The following is a 19469-nucleotide window of genomic DNA, read 5'->3' as shown; positions in this document are numbered from 1 at the left end:
TTTTTTCTGAGACACAGTCTCACTCTGTCACCCAGGCTAGAGTACAGTGGCACAATCACGGCTCACTGCAACCTCTGCCTCCTGGGTTCAAGTAATTCTCCTGCCTCAGCCTCCTAAATAGCTATGATTACAGGCAGGCACTATCATGTCCAGTTAATTTTTGCATTTTTAGTAGAGACGCGGTTTCACCATGTTGGCCAGGCTGGTCTTGAACTCCTGACCTCATGATCCACCCATCTTGGCCTCCCAAAGTGCCGGGATTACAGGTGTGAGCCACCACGCCTGGCCAGCTTCTTACTTTTATTTCCTTTCCTGCTTACTTTTAATTGATATTTGCTACACATTTTAGTATTCAATATGTATCTCTTTTTAACTTTTATTTAACTAAGGATCTGTTCTTTTTAATAATTATTTCAATAATTATGTTTTTTGTTTGTTTGTTTGTTTGCTTTTTTTGAGATGGAATCTCACTCTGTAGCTCAGGCTGGAATGCAGTGGCACAATCTCGGCTCACTGCAACCTCCACCTCCCTGGTCCCGGTTCAAGCGATTCTTCTACCTCAGCCTCCCAGGTACCTGGGATCACAGGCATGAGCCACCATGCCCAGAAATTTTTTTGTATTTTTTACTAGAGACAGGGTTTCACCAGTTGGCCAGTCTGGTCTTGAACTGCTGACCTTGTGATCCGCCCACCTTGGCTTCCCAAAGTGCTGGGATTATAGGCGTGAGCCACCGCACCTGGCCTAATTATCTGTCTTTTCAATAATTATTCAGCTAAAAATTTGTTCTTTCCTCTTCTGTTTTTAAGACAGTTTTGCTTTGTTGTTCATGCTATAGTGCAGTGGTATGATCTCAGCTTACTGCAACCTTCACCTCCAGGGTTCAAGCGATCCTCTCACCTCAGTCTCCTAAATAGCTGGGACTACAGGCATATATCACCAGGCCTGCCAATCTTTTTTATTTTTTATATTGGGTTTCCCCAGGTTGCCCAGGCTGGTCTCGAACTTCTGGACTCAAGCAATCCCCCAACCTTGGCCTCCCAAAGTGCTAGGACTACAGGCATGAGCCATTATGCCTGGCCTCAGATCTATTATTTTCAATAACTGATTCTCAGCTGGGTGCGGTGGCTCACGCCTGTAATCCCAGCACTTTGGGAGGCCAAGGTGGGTGGATCACAAGGTCAGGAGATCAAGACCATCGTGGCCAACATGGTTAAACCCCATCTCTACTAAAAATACAAAAATTAGCCAGGCACGGTGGCAGGTGCCTGTAATCTCAGCTATTCAGGAGGCTGAGGCAGGAGAATTGCTCGAAACCGGGAGGCGGACAGAGGTTGCAGTGAGCCGAGATCGTGCCACTGCACTCCAGCCTGGGTGACAGGGCAAGACTCCGTCTCAAAAAAAAAAAGAAAAAAGGAAAAATAAAAAAATTGATTCTCTTTCTCTCAATCCTGGTCTTTGTTTTTTACATATACTTTATTGAAAAGGGCATTTTGTAGAACCAAACTATGTGCACAGAGAAATTTAATTCCCCAATCCTGATAACTCGCTTTGTGATGTGCAGAAAATGACTGAGGTCAAGACATCTGAGAAACATGAGAATGTGTTAAAGACTTGAGGCTGTTCTGATCCTGGAGCCCCAGGAAGAGAAATGGCAGGAGACAGCGTGACTCAGTTGGTCAAATGGTGTTTCCAAGACTAAGGATGTAAGAGCTGGAGAGAAACACGTGTCCACTTCCCTCTTCCTCTCCTTCATTTCCACTTCAATTACGTATAGGATTCAGCTGAAATACAATTCTATTCCTGGTCTTAGCCTTGCAGGACAGTTACGAACAACTTGAATAAAAGTCTTAAATGGTCCATTCCTTTTTCTGCCTAGAACCATAATAATCCTATGTGCAATAGTTTAGACAAAATGTGCTGGGAATCAACACAAAAATATTACCATTTATTAGAATGGGCAAAATATGCTCAAAGTATACAGAATTACTTAATTCCATAAATTAAAAAATGAGAGATGTACAACATTGAACATCAAATACCATATTAAAACCATTTATTTTGGATACAACTTATTTAAAAGTTGTTCCTTGGGAAAACACACCTGTTATGTACTAAGGGTATATATTCTAATTGCAATCAAATCAGCACTGAAACTTGAGAAAACTGACAACCAAAACTGTAACAATTGTGACTGAACGAACAGAAAACAATAGTTTCCATGTAAAAACAGCCGGGTGATTTTAAAAGCCCTTTATGGAAAACATGGCCTAGAGTACAAGACTCGACTGGTTTTGACACATCTATCCTAGTTTTAACGGATTTAACTTAATGAAAAAAGTTTCCCTTGAGAGGATTAAGGTAAAAAAAATTCTTAGGAATGAATGGTTCTTGCTTTTTGAAATCCAGTCATAGGGTTTATGAGAATTTACACAAATGTTCCTGATGAGGCATTCCCATTCCCATCTGTAAAACACAATTTAGCTATGAAATAAAATCATTCATCTACCTTTAGCTTCAAATCAAGGGGAACATTACTGAGAAAGTCACAACAAGGTGGCATCCTTAATACATAATAATGACATATGCAGGAAATGCACCATTATTTATACATGTGACGTGCTGTAAATTGCTTCCATCATCAGAACTAATTGTAGTGATTATTAATGCAGTGTTACGAACTGTCAGAATTGCTGTATGTAATTACATTTGTGCAAATGCTTCATTACCTGCCTAATGAATCTGGCATATATGCACATGTAAACCACTGTTTTTGTTAACATAATGAAGGACATTTTTTTTTTTTCCACTACGCTGCTGATGTAAAACTGGTTTGACCTATCTCGTGAAGTTCGAACATCTACTGCTGGAAAACCTCTGATCTGGTTTATTTTCACACTTGGCAGAAGATGCATACATAGTGTCAGCTATTTCATAAATAGCTTCAAAAGAGAAATTATGGTCAATTTTGATAGTGCCCAAAGACTGACAGTTTTGTAAACTCCTTGGAAGAGGTTATCTGACCACTAGCACTTACTGTAGTGTTTGCCTCTAAGTAGTTGTAGAGGACACTGGCACAAATGGTGAGGTCTCCAGGACTGAAAGGATAGCTTCGGCTCCAGCCCTGGGGGCCAAACCTCAGTCTCCCAGCAACACAGGCGTGGAAGTAGCAGAGAGAAAAGAGGATGCTTTTAAACTCCTGCTCCTTGGAGCATATTTCAAGTGTATCCTGAGAGAAAAGAGAAGAATGTTTGATTATCCATCTTTATGGTTTCCAAGGGCAAGGGTCTGAGTTTTCAATAATCTGGTTAAGAACTTTGAGAGAGAGATACTACAGAGGTAACATGCAGTTTTCAGCATGGCTATCTCTCCTATGAGAACATAATAGGAGACGATTTGGCATTTGCCAGGCTGCTGGCTTAAGAGGAATACTTTTATTTTGCTTCGGTCATTCTTCTGAATGCTTCTAAGTTCACTAGGAAGTAAGACAGTTCATTTTAACCATGTTGATACTTCTTGACATAATTTTCCCCGGCAAAATTTTCTTTGTAGAATCTGGATGATATAAAGCCATCATCTTCATTTCATCACTGTGGTGGCATGCTACCATAGTTGGGTGAATGCTAGTTCACCACAGCTATCCATTCTTTGCGGGTTCCACTGCAGTAGAGATCATCTGGTCACATGGACACCCATGACTGTTTCTCGCCTCCCCTGAAGTCAGTTGTGTCATATGACCAAGATTTTGCCAACAGAATTTCAGCTAAAGTATTGTGTATGACTTCCATGTCATTTGCTGAAAAGGAAATTGCTCGTCTTGGCTGTCACTCTTCCCTTTTTCTTTCTTTCTTTTTTTTTTTTTTTTTTGAGGAGTCTAGCTCTGTTGCCCAGGCTGGAGTGCAGTGGCACCATCTCAGCTCACTGCAACCTCTGCCTCCTGGGTTCAAGCAATTCTCCTGCCTCAGCCTCCTCGGTAGCTGGGATTATAGATACCTGCTATCATACCTGGCTAATTTTTGTATTTTTAGTAGAGAAGGGGTTTCACCACATTGGCCAGGCTGGTCTCGAACTCCTGACCTGAGGTGATCCACCCACCTGAGCCTCCCAAGGTGCTGGGATTATAGGCATGAGCCACGGGGCCTGGAGAACTCTTACCTTTTCTATGGCTAGAAATGACGATGACTGAACACGTCTGGAAACCTTGAGTTAGGTGTAGCAGAGGCACCCATCGGCTTGCGGGTATGAATGATCTCATGGAACAAAGCTGCCTAATACATGACAGCGAGAGAAACAAACTCCTATCTCGTTTTGATTCTCTTTCTTACAGCAGCTTAGCCTCCACCTTCACTAATACAATCACCATGACACGTGATTTCCTTCCAATGAACTAAGAGTAAAATTCATTGTTGGGATGACTAGGTGACAAATCGAAGATTGGGAAACATGTGTCTAGACCCGTGAGATTTTTTTGAGAATGCAAAGGGAAAGTGGAATCCTGGTATGCTACGTTGATACGGTTATGGCCCAGCTGCCATAAAAGGAGCAAAACAGCTGTCCAATATACGGCTCAAAAGTCATACTTCAGCCATGTTCGGATTTGGCAGTTCTGTGAGGCAAGGATAGGAAGTTGAAGACTACTCTTTCAGCTGGCATTGAGCAGCAGGGGAGGAAGAGGCCAAAATCTGCACCTCCCCGCCTAGTCCTTTAAAATGGGCAAGCTACAGCCAATTCCCATTTGAAATTGATCTGACAACTTGGGCCATATATGAAGTATATGTAGAACCAGTGGGAGTAGGAGTTCAGACCTAGTCTTCCAGGGGACTTCTGGTACTAAACCAAACCCGGATTTGTTCTCTGTGGGCCGGGACCAGAGAGCTCTTTAGTTTCTTTTGATAGTGTTTTTAGCAGAATCCTGGGCTCCTGCCAAATATGGTTCTAGAATTGGGCAGCAAGCATATAGTGTAGACTCAATTAAATCACAAAGTCACTCTAAATGGTAGGCCATTTTTAGGTCATTTACGGGGCTTGGAAATATACAATCATTACAAAATAACTTTTCCACAAATAAAAGGCAAGCTTGTGAAGGCAGAAAAGATAAGCTGTATAACTGGAATTAACCTTGAAGGATATTTGAAAAATTACTTATAAATGTAAGAAATTTCTAGGAGATCCAATATAAGTATCAAAATTTCACTTTGGAATTATGATCTAACAAATCAATACCTTTCTGAATTACAGATAGTCCACATAAAATCCAAGGTACTACAATAGCTAAGTACATTGATTCAATCTGTATTTTAAATAACTGATTTGGCTTTATTCTCAGTGCTAAAACAAACACAAGTCAATCCATTTCATTGTGTTCTGATAATATAAATGATGTAGGAAGAAAATATGAATCAGGTTTTCTGAAGAAAAGGTATAAGTCTACCTACCATTCCACATTTCAGGCCAACTGTATTTTTGCAAACAAGTGACAGGCAAATTAATATTTAAAAAATACAGACTGCACTGTGAACAGAGAACAGGCATCTGCATACACATAATAGTGCTATTTGCCTACAATCACCAGTTTTATATGCACAATGATCAATTACTTGTTTCTGCCTGCAAATTTTACAGAAACGGAAATCCATATTCTTACTCTAAAAAATATAGTTATCTGTGTGTGAGGGGAGCCAAAAGAGCACTCCTTTACAGTATCTTCTTCAAGAGGCTCTTTAGCTGAAAGGTATAGGTAGATGGCACCCTGCAAGAAATGATTCTTTATGTCTTGGCCACTTAATGATTAAATCTACATAAATATTCTTTATTGCTCAGGAGATTAAAGTAACAGTGTTAAACAAACTGTTTATTTTGAATTCACATGCCAAAGTTTGGAGGTAAATTCTAATTTGAGGGGAAGGATTAAAAACATGGATTTAAAAATTAGCCAGGCATAGTGGCATATGCCTGTAGTCCCAGCGACTCAGGAGGCCGAGGCAGGAGGATCACTTGAGCCCAGGAGTTCAAGGCTGCAGTGAGCTCTAAGTGTACCCGAGCCTGGGTGACAGGGCAAAAATGAAAAAAAATATATATTTAATTTGATTTGAAAAATATCCCAGCAGTACAGCTGACTTATCTAAACCTCTTGGGTATTTTACTCCACTGCAAGGGACACCCAGACAACAGGAACAACTGGTCCTGATTTACCTAACTCATATGAGTAACAAGAAAACTAGTATTCATCATTCTATCCATTCACAGGCTTTAACAAGACTGGACCATAGTAGCCACACACAACACCCAGGATGATACAAGGAGATGTGGGAAAGGACATCTGCGATAGAGACTGCTCACTGCCTTCCTTAAAATGTCTTCTTGCTGATTTCTAGCTGGGCATATGGTTGTTTAAGATAAATTTACTTTTCCCAGCCTCTCTTGCATTTAGGTAATGCAATGTCTGACCAATGACATGAAAGTAGTTCTGTATGTTAACTTGTCGGAAGCACTTGCACAGCAAAGCAAACACAATCCTTTTCCTTTTGTCATATTCCGTGTTTCTTTTCTCATCCTCCTGTCAGGAATATGGATATAGGGGCTGCAACTCCCACAGCCACCTGGGACCATGACGAGCCTATTCTAGAAATGGTGAACTATCAAGAGCCAGAATGATGACAATTTGTAGTAACGCATGGGTTCTGAATGGACTATCTATAAAACTCTCATGTGGCAGAACTACTTTTTGACCTGTGTAAGCCTCTGTTATTTTCTAAGAACTTCTTTCCAAAGTAGCCAACCCAACATTCTAACTGATAAAAGGGTAATGGGAACTTATTCACAGAAAGCCAGGGAGCACAGGCTAATACCCTTGAATTATATAATCTGATTAAAAACTGCATTTTGTTTTCTAACATTATGACAGGTCAGCATTAATAAAAGATGATAACATTTTAGCTTTTCTGCAGAGTTTTTATTTTGTTGCTTGGTTCTAGCTAAAATAGGTTTGATGAGAAGTTTATTTAGTGAATCCCTTTTGTTATCTTTGCTTTTGCTACTTTTTATTAAGTTCAGTCTTCATATCTCAGAGGACCTTCTCCACAAAATAAGAAATATTCTTCCTTAAAGTTCTTAAAAGTCTTTTCAATAAATGTAAACTTCAATTAATAAAAATGGCTTTCCAGATAACAGTCAAAAGAACTGATAGGTTCATGAAAAGACTAGAACAGGTGTTCTTAACTAGGGAATTTATACATAGACTTTGGGAGAATGTGTGAATCTCTATCAATATATGCAACGTATTTTAAAAATTCATTATTTATTATTTTTTGAGACAGTGTCTCGCTCTGTTGCCCAGGCTAGAGCACAGCACAGCTCACTGCAGCCTCGAACTCTTGGGCTCAAGTGGATCCTCCTATTTCAGCCTCCTCAAGTGCTGGGATTGTAGGCATGAGCCACTATGTCTGTCCCAATATGCAACATATTTTCAGACGTGTGTTTCCCTGGAGAGAGTGTCCATAGTTTTATGCAATTTTCAAAGTGTTTTGTTCTTATACCAAAAGAACAAAACAAACAAACAAACAAACAAACAAAACTGAAGGATAAATGGGCTGAAGCATATTTGTTCATGAAATGTTCACTTTCAGGAATAAATATAATTATTTTAGGGGGTAGATAAGTCCTATTTAAAGAAATCAAATTCCTCTTTGTACTTATTTTGGGAAATAGCTTGAAAATGTCATAAATAGAAATTATAAATTAAGGGATAATTAAAAAACATGTATGTCTCTCATAGTGGATTAAGGCATATTGCAAATATTTAATAGTTTCAAAAAGATTTTTTGAGTCCTACTATTTACACAATCTCCTGTGTGTATATAGGACACAAATTACTCAATTTTTTAATGAACTAATTAACTGCATTCTTCAACACTGTATTCTTAGGTAGTCAATTATCATAATTTCTTCATAATGTTGTTTTAGGTATTGACCCAAAAAGTACTAGAAAAGAAGTTGGATGTTGACATGCTTCATAAAGAATAATATTTTCTATGAGGGGGCTGAATATTTATCACCAAATCATATGTATTTCCTCTTTAGGGTTCATTCTACTCTCCTAAAAAGAGTGTGATTTACCAATGATTTCCAAGAAATTAGAGGAAGAAAGGAGATCTCAGAGCAATAGCAAGAAAGGAAACTGGAAGACTTGATAATGATATTGACAGATAGGATAATTTGGGTAAAAAGAATAATGATAATATAGGTATCATTAACTTATATATGTATTTGGCCAGGTGTGGTGGCTCACACCTGTAATCCCAGCACTTTGGGAGGCTGAGGTGGCCAGATCACCTGAGGTCAGGAGTTCGAGACCAGCCTGGCCAACATGGTGAAACCCTGTCTCTACTAAAAAGACAAAAATTAGCTGGACGTGATGGTGGGCACCTGTAATACCAGCTATTTAGGAGGGTGAGGCAAGAGAATCACTTCAACCCAGGAGGTAAAGGTTGCTGTGAGCCAAAATCACACCAATGCATTCCAGCCTGAGCGACAAGAGCAAAACTCTGTCTCAAAAAACATATACATATATAAATATATCTATCTATCTATCTATCTATCTATCCATCTATCTCACACACACACACGTATACATTTGTCTTACCTTGTACAAACATGAAAATATAAATAAAGTATCAGAGATATAACCTGAAAAGAAGGCTTTAAATTTCGTCATATCAAAACCAAAGCTAAAACATTACACTGAAACTTTTACCATGTCATTACTGTTGCCATCATCAACAAGAATAACAATGGCTTCTCCTGTTTCTGTGGTCAGAGATATCAGTCTGCCACATTTATTGTCAAGAAGCAAGTTCCAACCAGGCACGACGGCTCACGTCTGTCATCCCGGCACTTTGGGAGGCCAAGGCAGGTGGATCACCTGAGGTCAGGAGTTCAAGACCAGCCTGGCCAACATGGTGAAACACCGTCTCTACTAAAAATACAAAAATTAGCTGGGCATGGATGGTGTGTGCCTGTGAACCCAGCTACTCAGGAGGCTGAGGCAGGAGAATTCCTTGAATGCTGCAGTGGGCTGAGATCACATCAGCACTCTCCAGCCTGAGGGACAGTGAGACTCTGTCTCAAAAAACAAAAAGCATATTCCTCAAGAAGTTACCTAGTTGGTTCTCCCTACACAGTAGCTGAAGTTTTCTTAGTGTCAGGGTGAAACGGAAATATATTTACTAGTCATTAGAACAGAAAATGACAGGGCAATTCTTTCAAGCGACTAAAACATACCCAATCCTAGCCCTCCACACATTGAGAATTTGCTTCTTCCCTGTAAATGACATGCATGGGTTGATGCTGGGCCCCACAGTCTTTGAGAAGACTCTGACTTCACTGCCGGCCCAGGCTGCTTTGCTTTCTTACCTGATCAAAGTTGTAGAGGGCCGCATGCAAATTGGCCAGCATCCCTGTGGGGGGCTCATTAGTGATCTTAATGGAATTTTCCAGGAGTCCTTGAGGAATGATATGCTCATCTGGTGAAGGTGCAGGCTCAGCACTCATGAAAACCCTGTAATCTCTGTGGCTTCCTTGGCTGAGTCTTTCAAGGAGCTTCTCCAAGGTTCCTAGCCACTTGGCTACCAAATGAACATTCTGAAAGATAGTATGGTGCATAATTCCTGTGAAGGTGAGGCATATTACTTGAATTAGAAGATAACATTTTCCTATATGTAACTGCATTGAAAACTCGGAGAACCATGATTCAAATTTTCCTTTATCAATACATCAGAAAAAGGAAGGAAAGAAAAGCGAAAAGGGAATTGAACCTTGAATGTATTAAATGTTCCCAACCAACACAGATTATCTTTGTAACCCCAAATCTCCAGGCAATACACACACCTACTTCAAACACCCACCAGTCACTTCTGAGATGGAGTTGCTTAGTGCTTTTCTTTGCTATGGTTCAAATCCAATTACTGAGACATATCTAGGTTAGTTTAAGAAAATATAAAAATTAAAAGCCAGAAATGTGCCTGATCACCCACTTCAATGTTTCTGATGGAAACCTCTTCTACTCAAACTCCTACCCAGGAGCATATGAACTCAAAAGGGAAGTAAGACGAGCTGAAAGAAAGCACTCGCTCACTGTTAAGATGCTTTGGGTGTTCCTAACAGATGACTTTCCTTAAATCCTAGGACTCTCAGAAGTCACACAAAAAAACAAATGCCACCACTGACATCATTCTTTTCTTTTCCATTTTATGATTCACAAATTTGCTCCTCCAATACTAAACACCCACAGGGTATAGCTTGGTAGTTGGTGCTGGGGGTGAGAGGGGGTATAAGGGCTGCACCTTGCACACTCTCTGGCTTTGGAGAAGTCCTTGATACAGTAATTGAAACATCACACCCAGAGACATGTAATTATTTCCAACAAAGATTATAATAGCCACAAAAATACAGAGAATGAAGGCAAACAAGGAACAAAATAATAATGCAGGCATCCTTCTTTAAAATTTCTATGGCAAAAAGGCCTATGCCAATTCAGTCATTCACATTGTTGGCTATTACTCCCTTGGCAAATCATGAACACTGGTAGACGTGATGGGCTGAATTGTGTAGCCCCAAATTAATATGTTGAGGTCTTAACCCCCAATTTCTCATGTGACTGTATTTGGAAATAGGGTCTTTAAGGAGATAATTAAATCTAAATATGGTCATTTGAAGGGTTTTAAACCAATAGGATTGATGTCTTCATGAGAAGAAGATATTAGAAACCAGAACACAGAGGAAAAATCATGTGAAAACATAAGAAGTTGGCCATCTACTCTAGCAAAGTAATACAGTAAGTAAGGGTTCTAAGTTCCCTCCTTTACATGTGTGCTAACAGGTTATAAGGAGAGAGTATTTCTCATTCCTAATTTTGCCACTCATAAAAGAAAAAGGCAGAAACAATAGTAAAACCTGCTTTGTAAACTCATTTGTATCTTCATTCTCTGTCTCATGGACTACAACAGTGCCTTACTTGAAAAGTTTACTTGAAACAAATGTAAAAATATTCCAGGCAGTGACTGTGGAGCCACTGAAGGGGACAGAAAAACCTCCCAGTGAGCCATTCTGGAACACAGGCACACTCTGGAATACAGCCCGGCAGCCATGCTTGAGGCTTTGGGACTGGCTAGATTTTTATGTCTATTTTTCCAAGAATTGCAATGCTTGTGCAACATTTTTAGACAATTTACATGTCTTGGAAAAATGGTCATTTTGTCCTTGAAAAATGGTTTTTAATACCTGTTATGTTAATTCACAAACCTTTCTGGTAATTCACAAACCTTCTGGTGTGCATATGAGATAAAGATAGTTGCCAGCTCCTACTTTTTCTCTGGAATGTGGGCTTTCGATGAACTACCATCTCAACACCTTTAAAGGGCTCTACCTAATCATAACAAGTGATCATATGGAGGTTCGGGTAAGAACTAACTAACATGTACATACATATCATATACCCATGTTAATAAAATTTAATGTAAATTACGAACAGCACAATTTTCCATTATGTTGGTCTTCTCGTTCTTCAAAGTCCTGCTTCTCTTTTTCCTGCTGATCAAACAGATAACTAGAAACCTCTGGACACTGGGACAGCCAATAACCTCTCCTTACCAATTACTCTAGGTGGGTACGGGGATAGGGAGTGAAGAGGCTTAAACAGTTAAATTCTAGGTTACTGGCTGAACACTAAGAGCAAAAGTCAAATGTCTGAAACAAACATCCAAAAGTTGATCTTTGACAAAATAAGATCTTTTAAGGTATTTTTTTTTTTTAGTGGCAAAACTGACAACTTGCAATTTTAGGGACAACAGGTAGCTTAGCATAGATATAAAAGTAATAGAAACATTTATTTTGAATATGTTCTTTTGAGGATCACTATAGCCCTCCTAGTTTTCTCTCCAGTCTGAGCTGCTGGGCGCATGAGAACTCTCAAAGAGCTCTTTCCTTTCTGAGATGATCTTACAATCTACCAAATTGTATGACCACCAACTGTTTTCTTGGAAAAAACCAACCCTCCCGTGTTTCTGATTCTGAGCCTAAGAAGGGGATATACTGCATTACCCTCAAGTCTCCTTACAAAGATCTCTATTAAGGCCTCATCTAAGCAGTGAGTATTGTTGTCCCAGAAGGTTACGTTCCTGCCTGCTTGCACTCTGGAAGCCCCTCTATGAATCCAGTTGGATTTCAAGCAGAAATGCCAAAGGCACCGAACGTGGATACTGGAGACACCAAGGGAGGCCAATGCTGTATTCTGCATGAGGGTGGCTATTTTTAGGAATGTCACCTGCTGCCAAACACATCTAGACTCCAGTACCAGCTCTGCCATCCAACCAGCCCTGTGGTCTTGAGGCTCTCCAGACCACTCCAACGCTCACTTCTCTCATCTTGATATGGAGAATGACGACTCCTAACCTTGGAGCTTTGTTGTAATAATTAGAGATAAGGTAGCCTGTGAAGTGTCTGCTAAAGAGAACCTTTACAAGACAGCCATTCCTAGACTGGCTGAGACAGCTAGCAGAGCTTGCTGTGGATGGAGTCAGCACATTTCTCAGGTGCCCCTAATGCTGGCCTGTGCTCCACTGGTTCCTGTAACACTCAGCCAAGGGGACCATCCCAGAGGACACTGGGTGGTATTACCAGAGGTCTGTATGATGTTAGCCTGGGAAGGGATAAAGGGGTTGTCTACTCAAATCCCTTTAATTTATGATCAAAGGGAATATTACACACTAGTGAGGGGCAGAGTCGGACTTGTATGAGATAATAATGATTGATGCAGGAGGCAAATGAGAGAGGGTCCCCAGAGCATCTCTGACCTGCCTGAGCACTGGGAGAACACAGTGGGGCCCTAGAAAATTTGTACCCTTTGCAGTGGGGAGGAGCCAGATAAGGAGGAGGGACTCCTTCCCCCTTATCTCTGACCTGCCCGCGCACTGGGAGAACGCAGCGGAGCCGTAGGAAACTTGCACCATTTGCAATCAGGAGAAGCCTGGCCTCCCCAGCTCCCGTGTAGTGGCTTAGTATTCAATCTATGAGGTCGGGGCCTGTTAGCAGGATCCCCTCTCATTTTGCTGAGAGTTTTTTTCTTTTTGCCCAATACATTAATTCCCCTCCCCCTTCAAGATATCTGTGTTCCTAATCCTTCCTGGTTGTGTGAGAAGAACCCAGTTTTAGTTAAGTAGCAAAATTCTGCAACAATAACATACTTTGAAAAAGGGTTCTGTTGACAAACGTGCAACAGATACTATGAAAACAGTGTTGGCAGTCTAAAAGAGCCTGTTTGTTTTCAGGCACTACTGAGCTTCCAGGTATCTCTATGCAAGGGGAACGATGAAGCTCTTCCTAATCGTTTTAATTTTAAAGCATGGCTAGACAGTCTCTCAGAAGATGACAGCCATCGCTATCTACAGAGTCCCTCACTATCTTTGCAGGTGTCATGAATGCTGACAGAACTGTCTGGACTCTGCAAATCGCCACGCGGAGTGGTGTGAAGGGGGCGTTCTGTTGGGCGGGACAGCTCTCCCTGGGTCTCCTCTGTGTTTATGCGCAGTGTCTTTCCTGAAACTGAATACTCACTTGGAGGATGACCCAGTGTCCCCCTTTGGAAGCTTTCTCCAGAGCCATTTCTGCCACCGTCTCCTGACCTTGTCCTAAAGACACGTTGTGGAGTTTTCCAGAGTCAATTGTAAAGCCAAGTCTTTTGCCTGTGAGAGAATACACCACAGTGAGAGGAAACGTCTGTGAAGGAGGGTGAGAGGAGCCTGGAATTCTGTGGTCTAATGCACAGCTGTGCTCACCACAGCTATCTTCTGGGTGACTTTCCTGAAGAATCCCAACGAAACTTCTGTTGTATCCACAAGCAGCATTTTGAGCTCTCCACAGCTGCCTCATTGCAAGCATGAGAAAAGCCTGTGGAAGCCAGTTCCTTGGGTTTTATGATAATGAAGCTTTTGACACTTTGATAGATGGCAGGCATTGTTATGGAGCTTTATAAACTCTTGCAGGAGTAGCAAAGCATTTCTCTCATAAAAAGGAGCAACATGTGGTAGATATCACATCATTTTTTTGAATGGATCTGTTCATTGGGTAAATGCACAAGCCTCTCACCTTGAGAGGCTGCATTTAAATTGAGCGCAGTCAGGTCACAGCTATATTAACCTGGTATTCTTGGTGCAGGCCGTGGGGAATGGTAATCCAGAACACAAAGGCGACAGTGCCTGCGCAATCAAATACACTTGCTCTAATGACCATTATTTAGTCACAGGGGGCACAAGATTACATGAGCATGGGGAAAATTGCCCTCTGGCCCTCATATAGTCGAAAAGTGGAAAACAGTACAAAAGAAACTTGCATTATGCCAGCCAGAGGAATGTTCCATTTGAACATTTCTTCAGACTACAGTGTTATTAGCCTTACATGTTCCATACACCCAATCTTCAATGAAAGAAAGAAAGAAAAAAAAAAGAAAGAAAAAAAGAGAGAGAAAGAGAGATCACTGTGAACTGAAAGGAAGGGCAGGGGTGGTGGGTGAAAGGGAGGGAGGGAGAAAGGATGGGTCATTAAGCCTCCCGGCCACTCACCAAGAATCTCCAAGTCTTTAAGGGCATCTACCCCTGGGGATAGGATGAAGAATATGGGGGTGGCTGGGCTGCTTTCTTCGAATGCTTTAACTAATTCCAATCTGGTCCTCTCCACATACTTTGCACCCAGTTTTTCCTCTACAAAATTTCTATAAAAAAGAAGAATATAGAAAACACCATCAGTGGTTTTGACCTTGAAAAGAGTCACCATTGGGATAAGCTTAAACCACAGGCACAGGAGAAAAGTAACCATGTTTATTACATGGGATGTCTTGTTGGAAAAACAACATGAATCCAACTAGAGGTATGCAGTAGGTGTATCAATGAAACCCCTCTCTTCCTTAGAAGCTCTGAAAATCAGAAGCCTACATTCCATTTTGGGGGGCTATTGAGGCCCCCCCAGTGCCATCAGCTGTCTGCTATGGCTTTGTATCCCCCAAATCCCCTGCCAGATTCCCCCATTACTTAGTAACAGTTCATTAGATTTGCCACAGTGCAATTTTCCAGCCTGCTGGGCTTCTCATGAATATACAAATGCTTTTTGGGGTGTTTCTTACACGGGGAGGCTCAATTAAGCAAGGATTATTTTCCAGCATCAGATTTAGCAGAAAGTAAGTACTACTAAGCAGAATTAACTTGTAGAGTTCAGCAGAGGCTTCCGCAAAGGGAAAATTGGCTGAACTAGCCAAAGCCAAAGAAAAAACCTAAGGCACATGAATATTACCAAGAAACACAATAGGGAAGGAAGTAACTCTTTCGTTGGTGAACTCAAATTAGAATAAGACTTGTGTGAATTAAGCAGCACATTACCATTTAGAAGCTAAGAGGGCAAAGAAAAAGGACACTTGAACCAAGACGTAGACAAGGGTTTCTGCTTTTAAACTGTGTTGGTTGTAAAGTTATGGGACTACGAGTGACTCCATGAAAGGAATTCATTTTTGTTTGACATGCAAAATCTTCAGAGCCAAAATGCCATCACTGAATGAAAACGACGGAAATTACACTTGGATAATGCATGTTCCTGGCCTCTGAACTCTGCTGACACCCATCTCTCTTTCAGAAATATTTCCATCAGTCCCCTGTCTCCCCTACTGATTTCAGAATTAAGCTTTTTGGGAAGAATGTGCAGAGTCTGCCTAGCACACGGTTTAGTGTTTAGCAAATTTAACGGTAGCAAAGATTACTGTATCAAAATCCCAGCAGAATCACTGTCCATCCATGTGGATGGTAAACACTTCCACCAGATCCTCCTAACTTCTCAGACTAAATTTCCTCTATGCTAACTTGTGTTTCCAAAAATGCTGACCACCTCACCTGAGAGCATATGTCATTCTGTCAGGGCGCACTGCTCTCAGAATAATCAGCTTCTGTATTAAACTTTTCTTCTTCCATTCTTGAGGTAATTTTTCTTTTTCTGGACACTCGGATTCTACCCACTTCCTCCACTGCTTGGCAGACCCTTCCACATCCCGGTCTATGCCTCGAAACTCTTCCATGAGGGCGATTGCCTGTAATGAGATAGGGAAACAAGCAGGAATGGTGTGAAAGGTATTTTATAGTTTGAGATGAAGACTTCTGAATGTATCTAATCTTATATAAAGACCTCATGCTGTGAGGTCAGGAGTTCGAGATCAGCCTGGGCAACATAGTGAAACCCCGTCTCTACTAAAAATACAAAAATTAGCCGGGCATAATGGCACACATCTGTAGTCCCAGCTACTAGCGAGGCTGAGGCAGGAGAATCACTTGAACCTGAGAGGAGGAGGTGAGGAGGTTGAGGAGAGTCGAGGTCGTGCCACGCACTCCAGCCTGGTCAACAGAGCGAGACTCAGTCTCAAAAAAACAAAACAAAACAAAACAAACAACAACAACAACAACAACAACAACAAAAATGTGCTGGATACTGTTCACTTTCCTCTCCAGGTTTCCTCCTTTCTGTTTTTGTTTTTCGCTCTGCTGAGAGGGTGAGCTCAAAGGACAGCTGAGCTAAGTTCTCTGGTTCCCTAACCTGGTTGGCCTCGGCCAACAGAAAGCAACGGTAGGAGCCGGGAGGACTGGAGAAGAGAGAGGAGGGGGTCCTTCTGTCAGAGGCGTTTGAACCAGAGCAACCCCATCTTGAATAGGAGCTGGGTAAACAGAGGCTGAGACCTGCTAGGTTGCATTCCTAGCAGGTTAAGGTATGAGTCACAGGATGAGACAGGAAGTTGGCACAGGATACAGGTCATGAAGACGTTGCTGATAAAACAGCTTGCAGTAAGGAAAACGGCTAAAAACCACCAAAACCAAGATGGTGATGAGGGTGACCTCTGGTTGTCCTCACTGCTACACTGCACCAGTGCCGTGACAGTTTACAAATGCTATGGCAACATCACCTAGTTACCCTATCTGGTCTAAGAGGGGAGGCATGAATAATCCACCCCTTGTTTAGCATAATCATCAAGAAATAACCATAAAAATGGGCAACCAGCAGCCCTAGGGACTACTCTGCCTATGGAGTAGCCATTCTTTACTCCTTTCTTAATAAACTTGCTCTCACTTACGGACTCACCCTGAATTCTTTTTTGCCCAAGATCCAAGAACCTCTTTTGGGGTCTGGATCAGGACACCTTTCTGGAAATGATTCTACCCCAGCTCTTTCTTGCGGGAATGTGGTTTGCTAGTGACTATGTTTCTCCGCCACAGATCCTATATGACTGTCTCTCTCCCATAACCTCATTTCTCAGTAGTTGTCCTTTTCCTCCTTTTTCCTTCCCCATCTCCTGGTTGATTTCCTAATCCTTCTTGCCCATACTATGAAAATGTACTCTTGGTTAAACTTTCTTCATCACCCTTTCGAATGTGCCATCTGTTTCCTGCTGAGGCCCTGACTAATACACACTTGAACTTGATTTTTGAATCCTAAAGTTACAATATAATTACAAACACTAATTTAGAAAGCTGAACATATATAAAAATAAGAGGTAGCACAGTTATCTTTAATGCATAGAAATGTTTCCTTTTAAAAAAAAATGAGTGGGACGAAGCTTAACATATATTGAACATCATTAAGAAACTCCAGATCCTAGGAGAATTAGCTCCTAACAATAGGACCTTTGACAGAAAAATGTAATGAGGAGTGCTAATTAAGGTTTATGATAATTGTCACTTTTTTCTCTACACTATTCTGTTTTGCTTAAATATTTTACAGTGAGAATAAACTACTCTATTGTGGTATAATTTAAATAGCTGTTTAGAAAAATGGAGAAATAATTTAAAAAGAAAACAAAGTAGATATAAGGAAAATTTAAAAAATATTCCTTTGCATCACTTGGCTTTTATCAAAGGTCCTGACAGATTGTACATATTTATTAACTTTCCACCCACACGTTAAGTCAAAGGCTCCTTTACAACTAAATGAGAAATTAACCAATTTAATAATAAAAAGATTCACTAAATAACATCACATTATATAGTGCATTTCTACAACTGAGATGGTGCTTAATACATCACCTGTATTCTTTAATGTTTGCATTTCAACCCTGGAGACAGCTAATATTTTAAATAAGATCTAGAAATTGAGAAACTATATTTCTAACATACCTTGATAGCACTCCATGACTGAGTAGTTAGGAAGTCAACGTGACTCAGATGAGTGTGTTCAACCTTGAATCGAAGCAGGAAATCCAATTCAAGGGGGTCTATCTCTTTCTTTCTCAACAAAATCTTGAGAGTAGACAAAATTGAAAAGGATTATTTGGTTTACATCAAAATCATGACGCAGGAAGTAGTAACACATTTAACAGACATGACTGAGTAGGCGGAACCATACCTGCTGATAACTCTGGCTGAAATCTGTTCTACTGTTGAAATAGGGAATCTTAGATTATGTCAACGATGTCAAAACCATGATCAGAAATCTAACAGAAAATAATTGTGAAGGCTGGTTTATTTCAATTCTAACACCTATCCCTACTGGCAACATATTTAAAACATGCATTTATAATTATTTTATTATTAGATCAAATATGTCTTAACACTTACATGAAATGAGAAAGCCTCAGGTGACAATGGATTAAATTACTCAACAGAAGGCAGAACCAGTATTACTAGTTAATTCTGATATAGTAGTTATTCAATAAACTATAAGGTGCATGAAGGTTTATTTAATATGTAAGATTATATTGAAAAGAATGAGAAAGTCCTTCATAGGTACAACTAAACAAACACCGTGAAGTGGAATAAACTTTAGACATTCTAGTCACAGAACTGATAGAAAGTCCACAGTATATTTTGGAGAGTATAAATAAAGTATTCCTAATTTTCATATAAAAACTATAACAGTCTGGGCATGGTGGCTCACACCTGTAATCCTAAAATTTTGGGAGGCTGAGGTGGGTGGATCATTAGGTCAGGAGATTGAGACTATCCTGGCCAACATGGTGAAACCCCATCTCCACTAAAAATACAAAAATTAGCTGGGTGTGGTAACACACGCCTGTAATCTCAGCTACTTGGGAGGCTGAGGGAGGAGAATCGCTTGAACCAGGGAGTTGGAGGTAGCAGTGAGCCAAGATTGTGCCACTGCACTCCAGCCTGGTGACAGAATGAGACTCCGTCTCAAAAAAAACCCCAAAACAACAACAACAAAAAACCCTGTAACACCCCACAAAGCTAACCACGTAAAGTTTTTGAGCTTTGTACTATCTTTAAATTCCAGCTATTTCCAAAAGGTGTTATGAGTGATAGCGTGCCATTAAAATATTTTATTAGATTTTTTTTTAATTGAGTTTCTTTCAACAAACAAGTAACTGTCCATACAGTTATGAAACTTTGATTTATATAGATTGTCAGGACTTCAGATAGATTGTGATATAGCTATG

At 40.5% G+C, this 19469-nt stretch overlaps 1 protein-coding gene across 1 annotated transcript in view; it reads right to left on the bottom strand.

The window, feature by feature from the left end:
- Positions 1–19469, bottom strand: part of DNAH11 (dynein axonemal heavy chain 11) — a 403839-nt gene that overhangs the window by 18773 nt on the left and 365597 nt on the right. The window contains exons 70-75 of the mRNA XM_017526963.2: positions 18190–18312; positions 15925–16118; positions 14611–14759; positions 13607–13734; positions 9410–9637; positions 3036–3227 (exon numbers count right to left, since the gene is read on the bottom strand). Of these exons, the coding sequence (XP_017382452.1) occupies positions 3036–3227; positions 9410–9637; positions 13607–13734; positions 14611–14759; positions 15925–16118; positions 18190–18312 (1014 nt within the window). The remainder of the gene's footprint in view (positions 1–3035; positions 3228–9409; positions 9638–13606; positions 13735–14610; positions 14760–15924; positions 16119–18189; positions 18313–19469) is intronic.

This window comes from Cebus imitator, unplaced genomic scaffold, assembly GCF_001604975.1.
Source record: "Cebus imitator isolate Cc_AM_T3 unplaced genomic scaffold, Cebus_imitator-1.0 Scaffold45, whole genome shotgun sequence".
NCBI classification, from domain to species: Eukaryota; Metazoa; Chordata; class Mammalia; order Primates; family Cebidae; genus Cebus; species Cebus imitator.
This window is presented reverse-complemented; position numbering and strand designations above follow the sequence as displayed.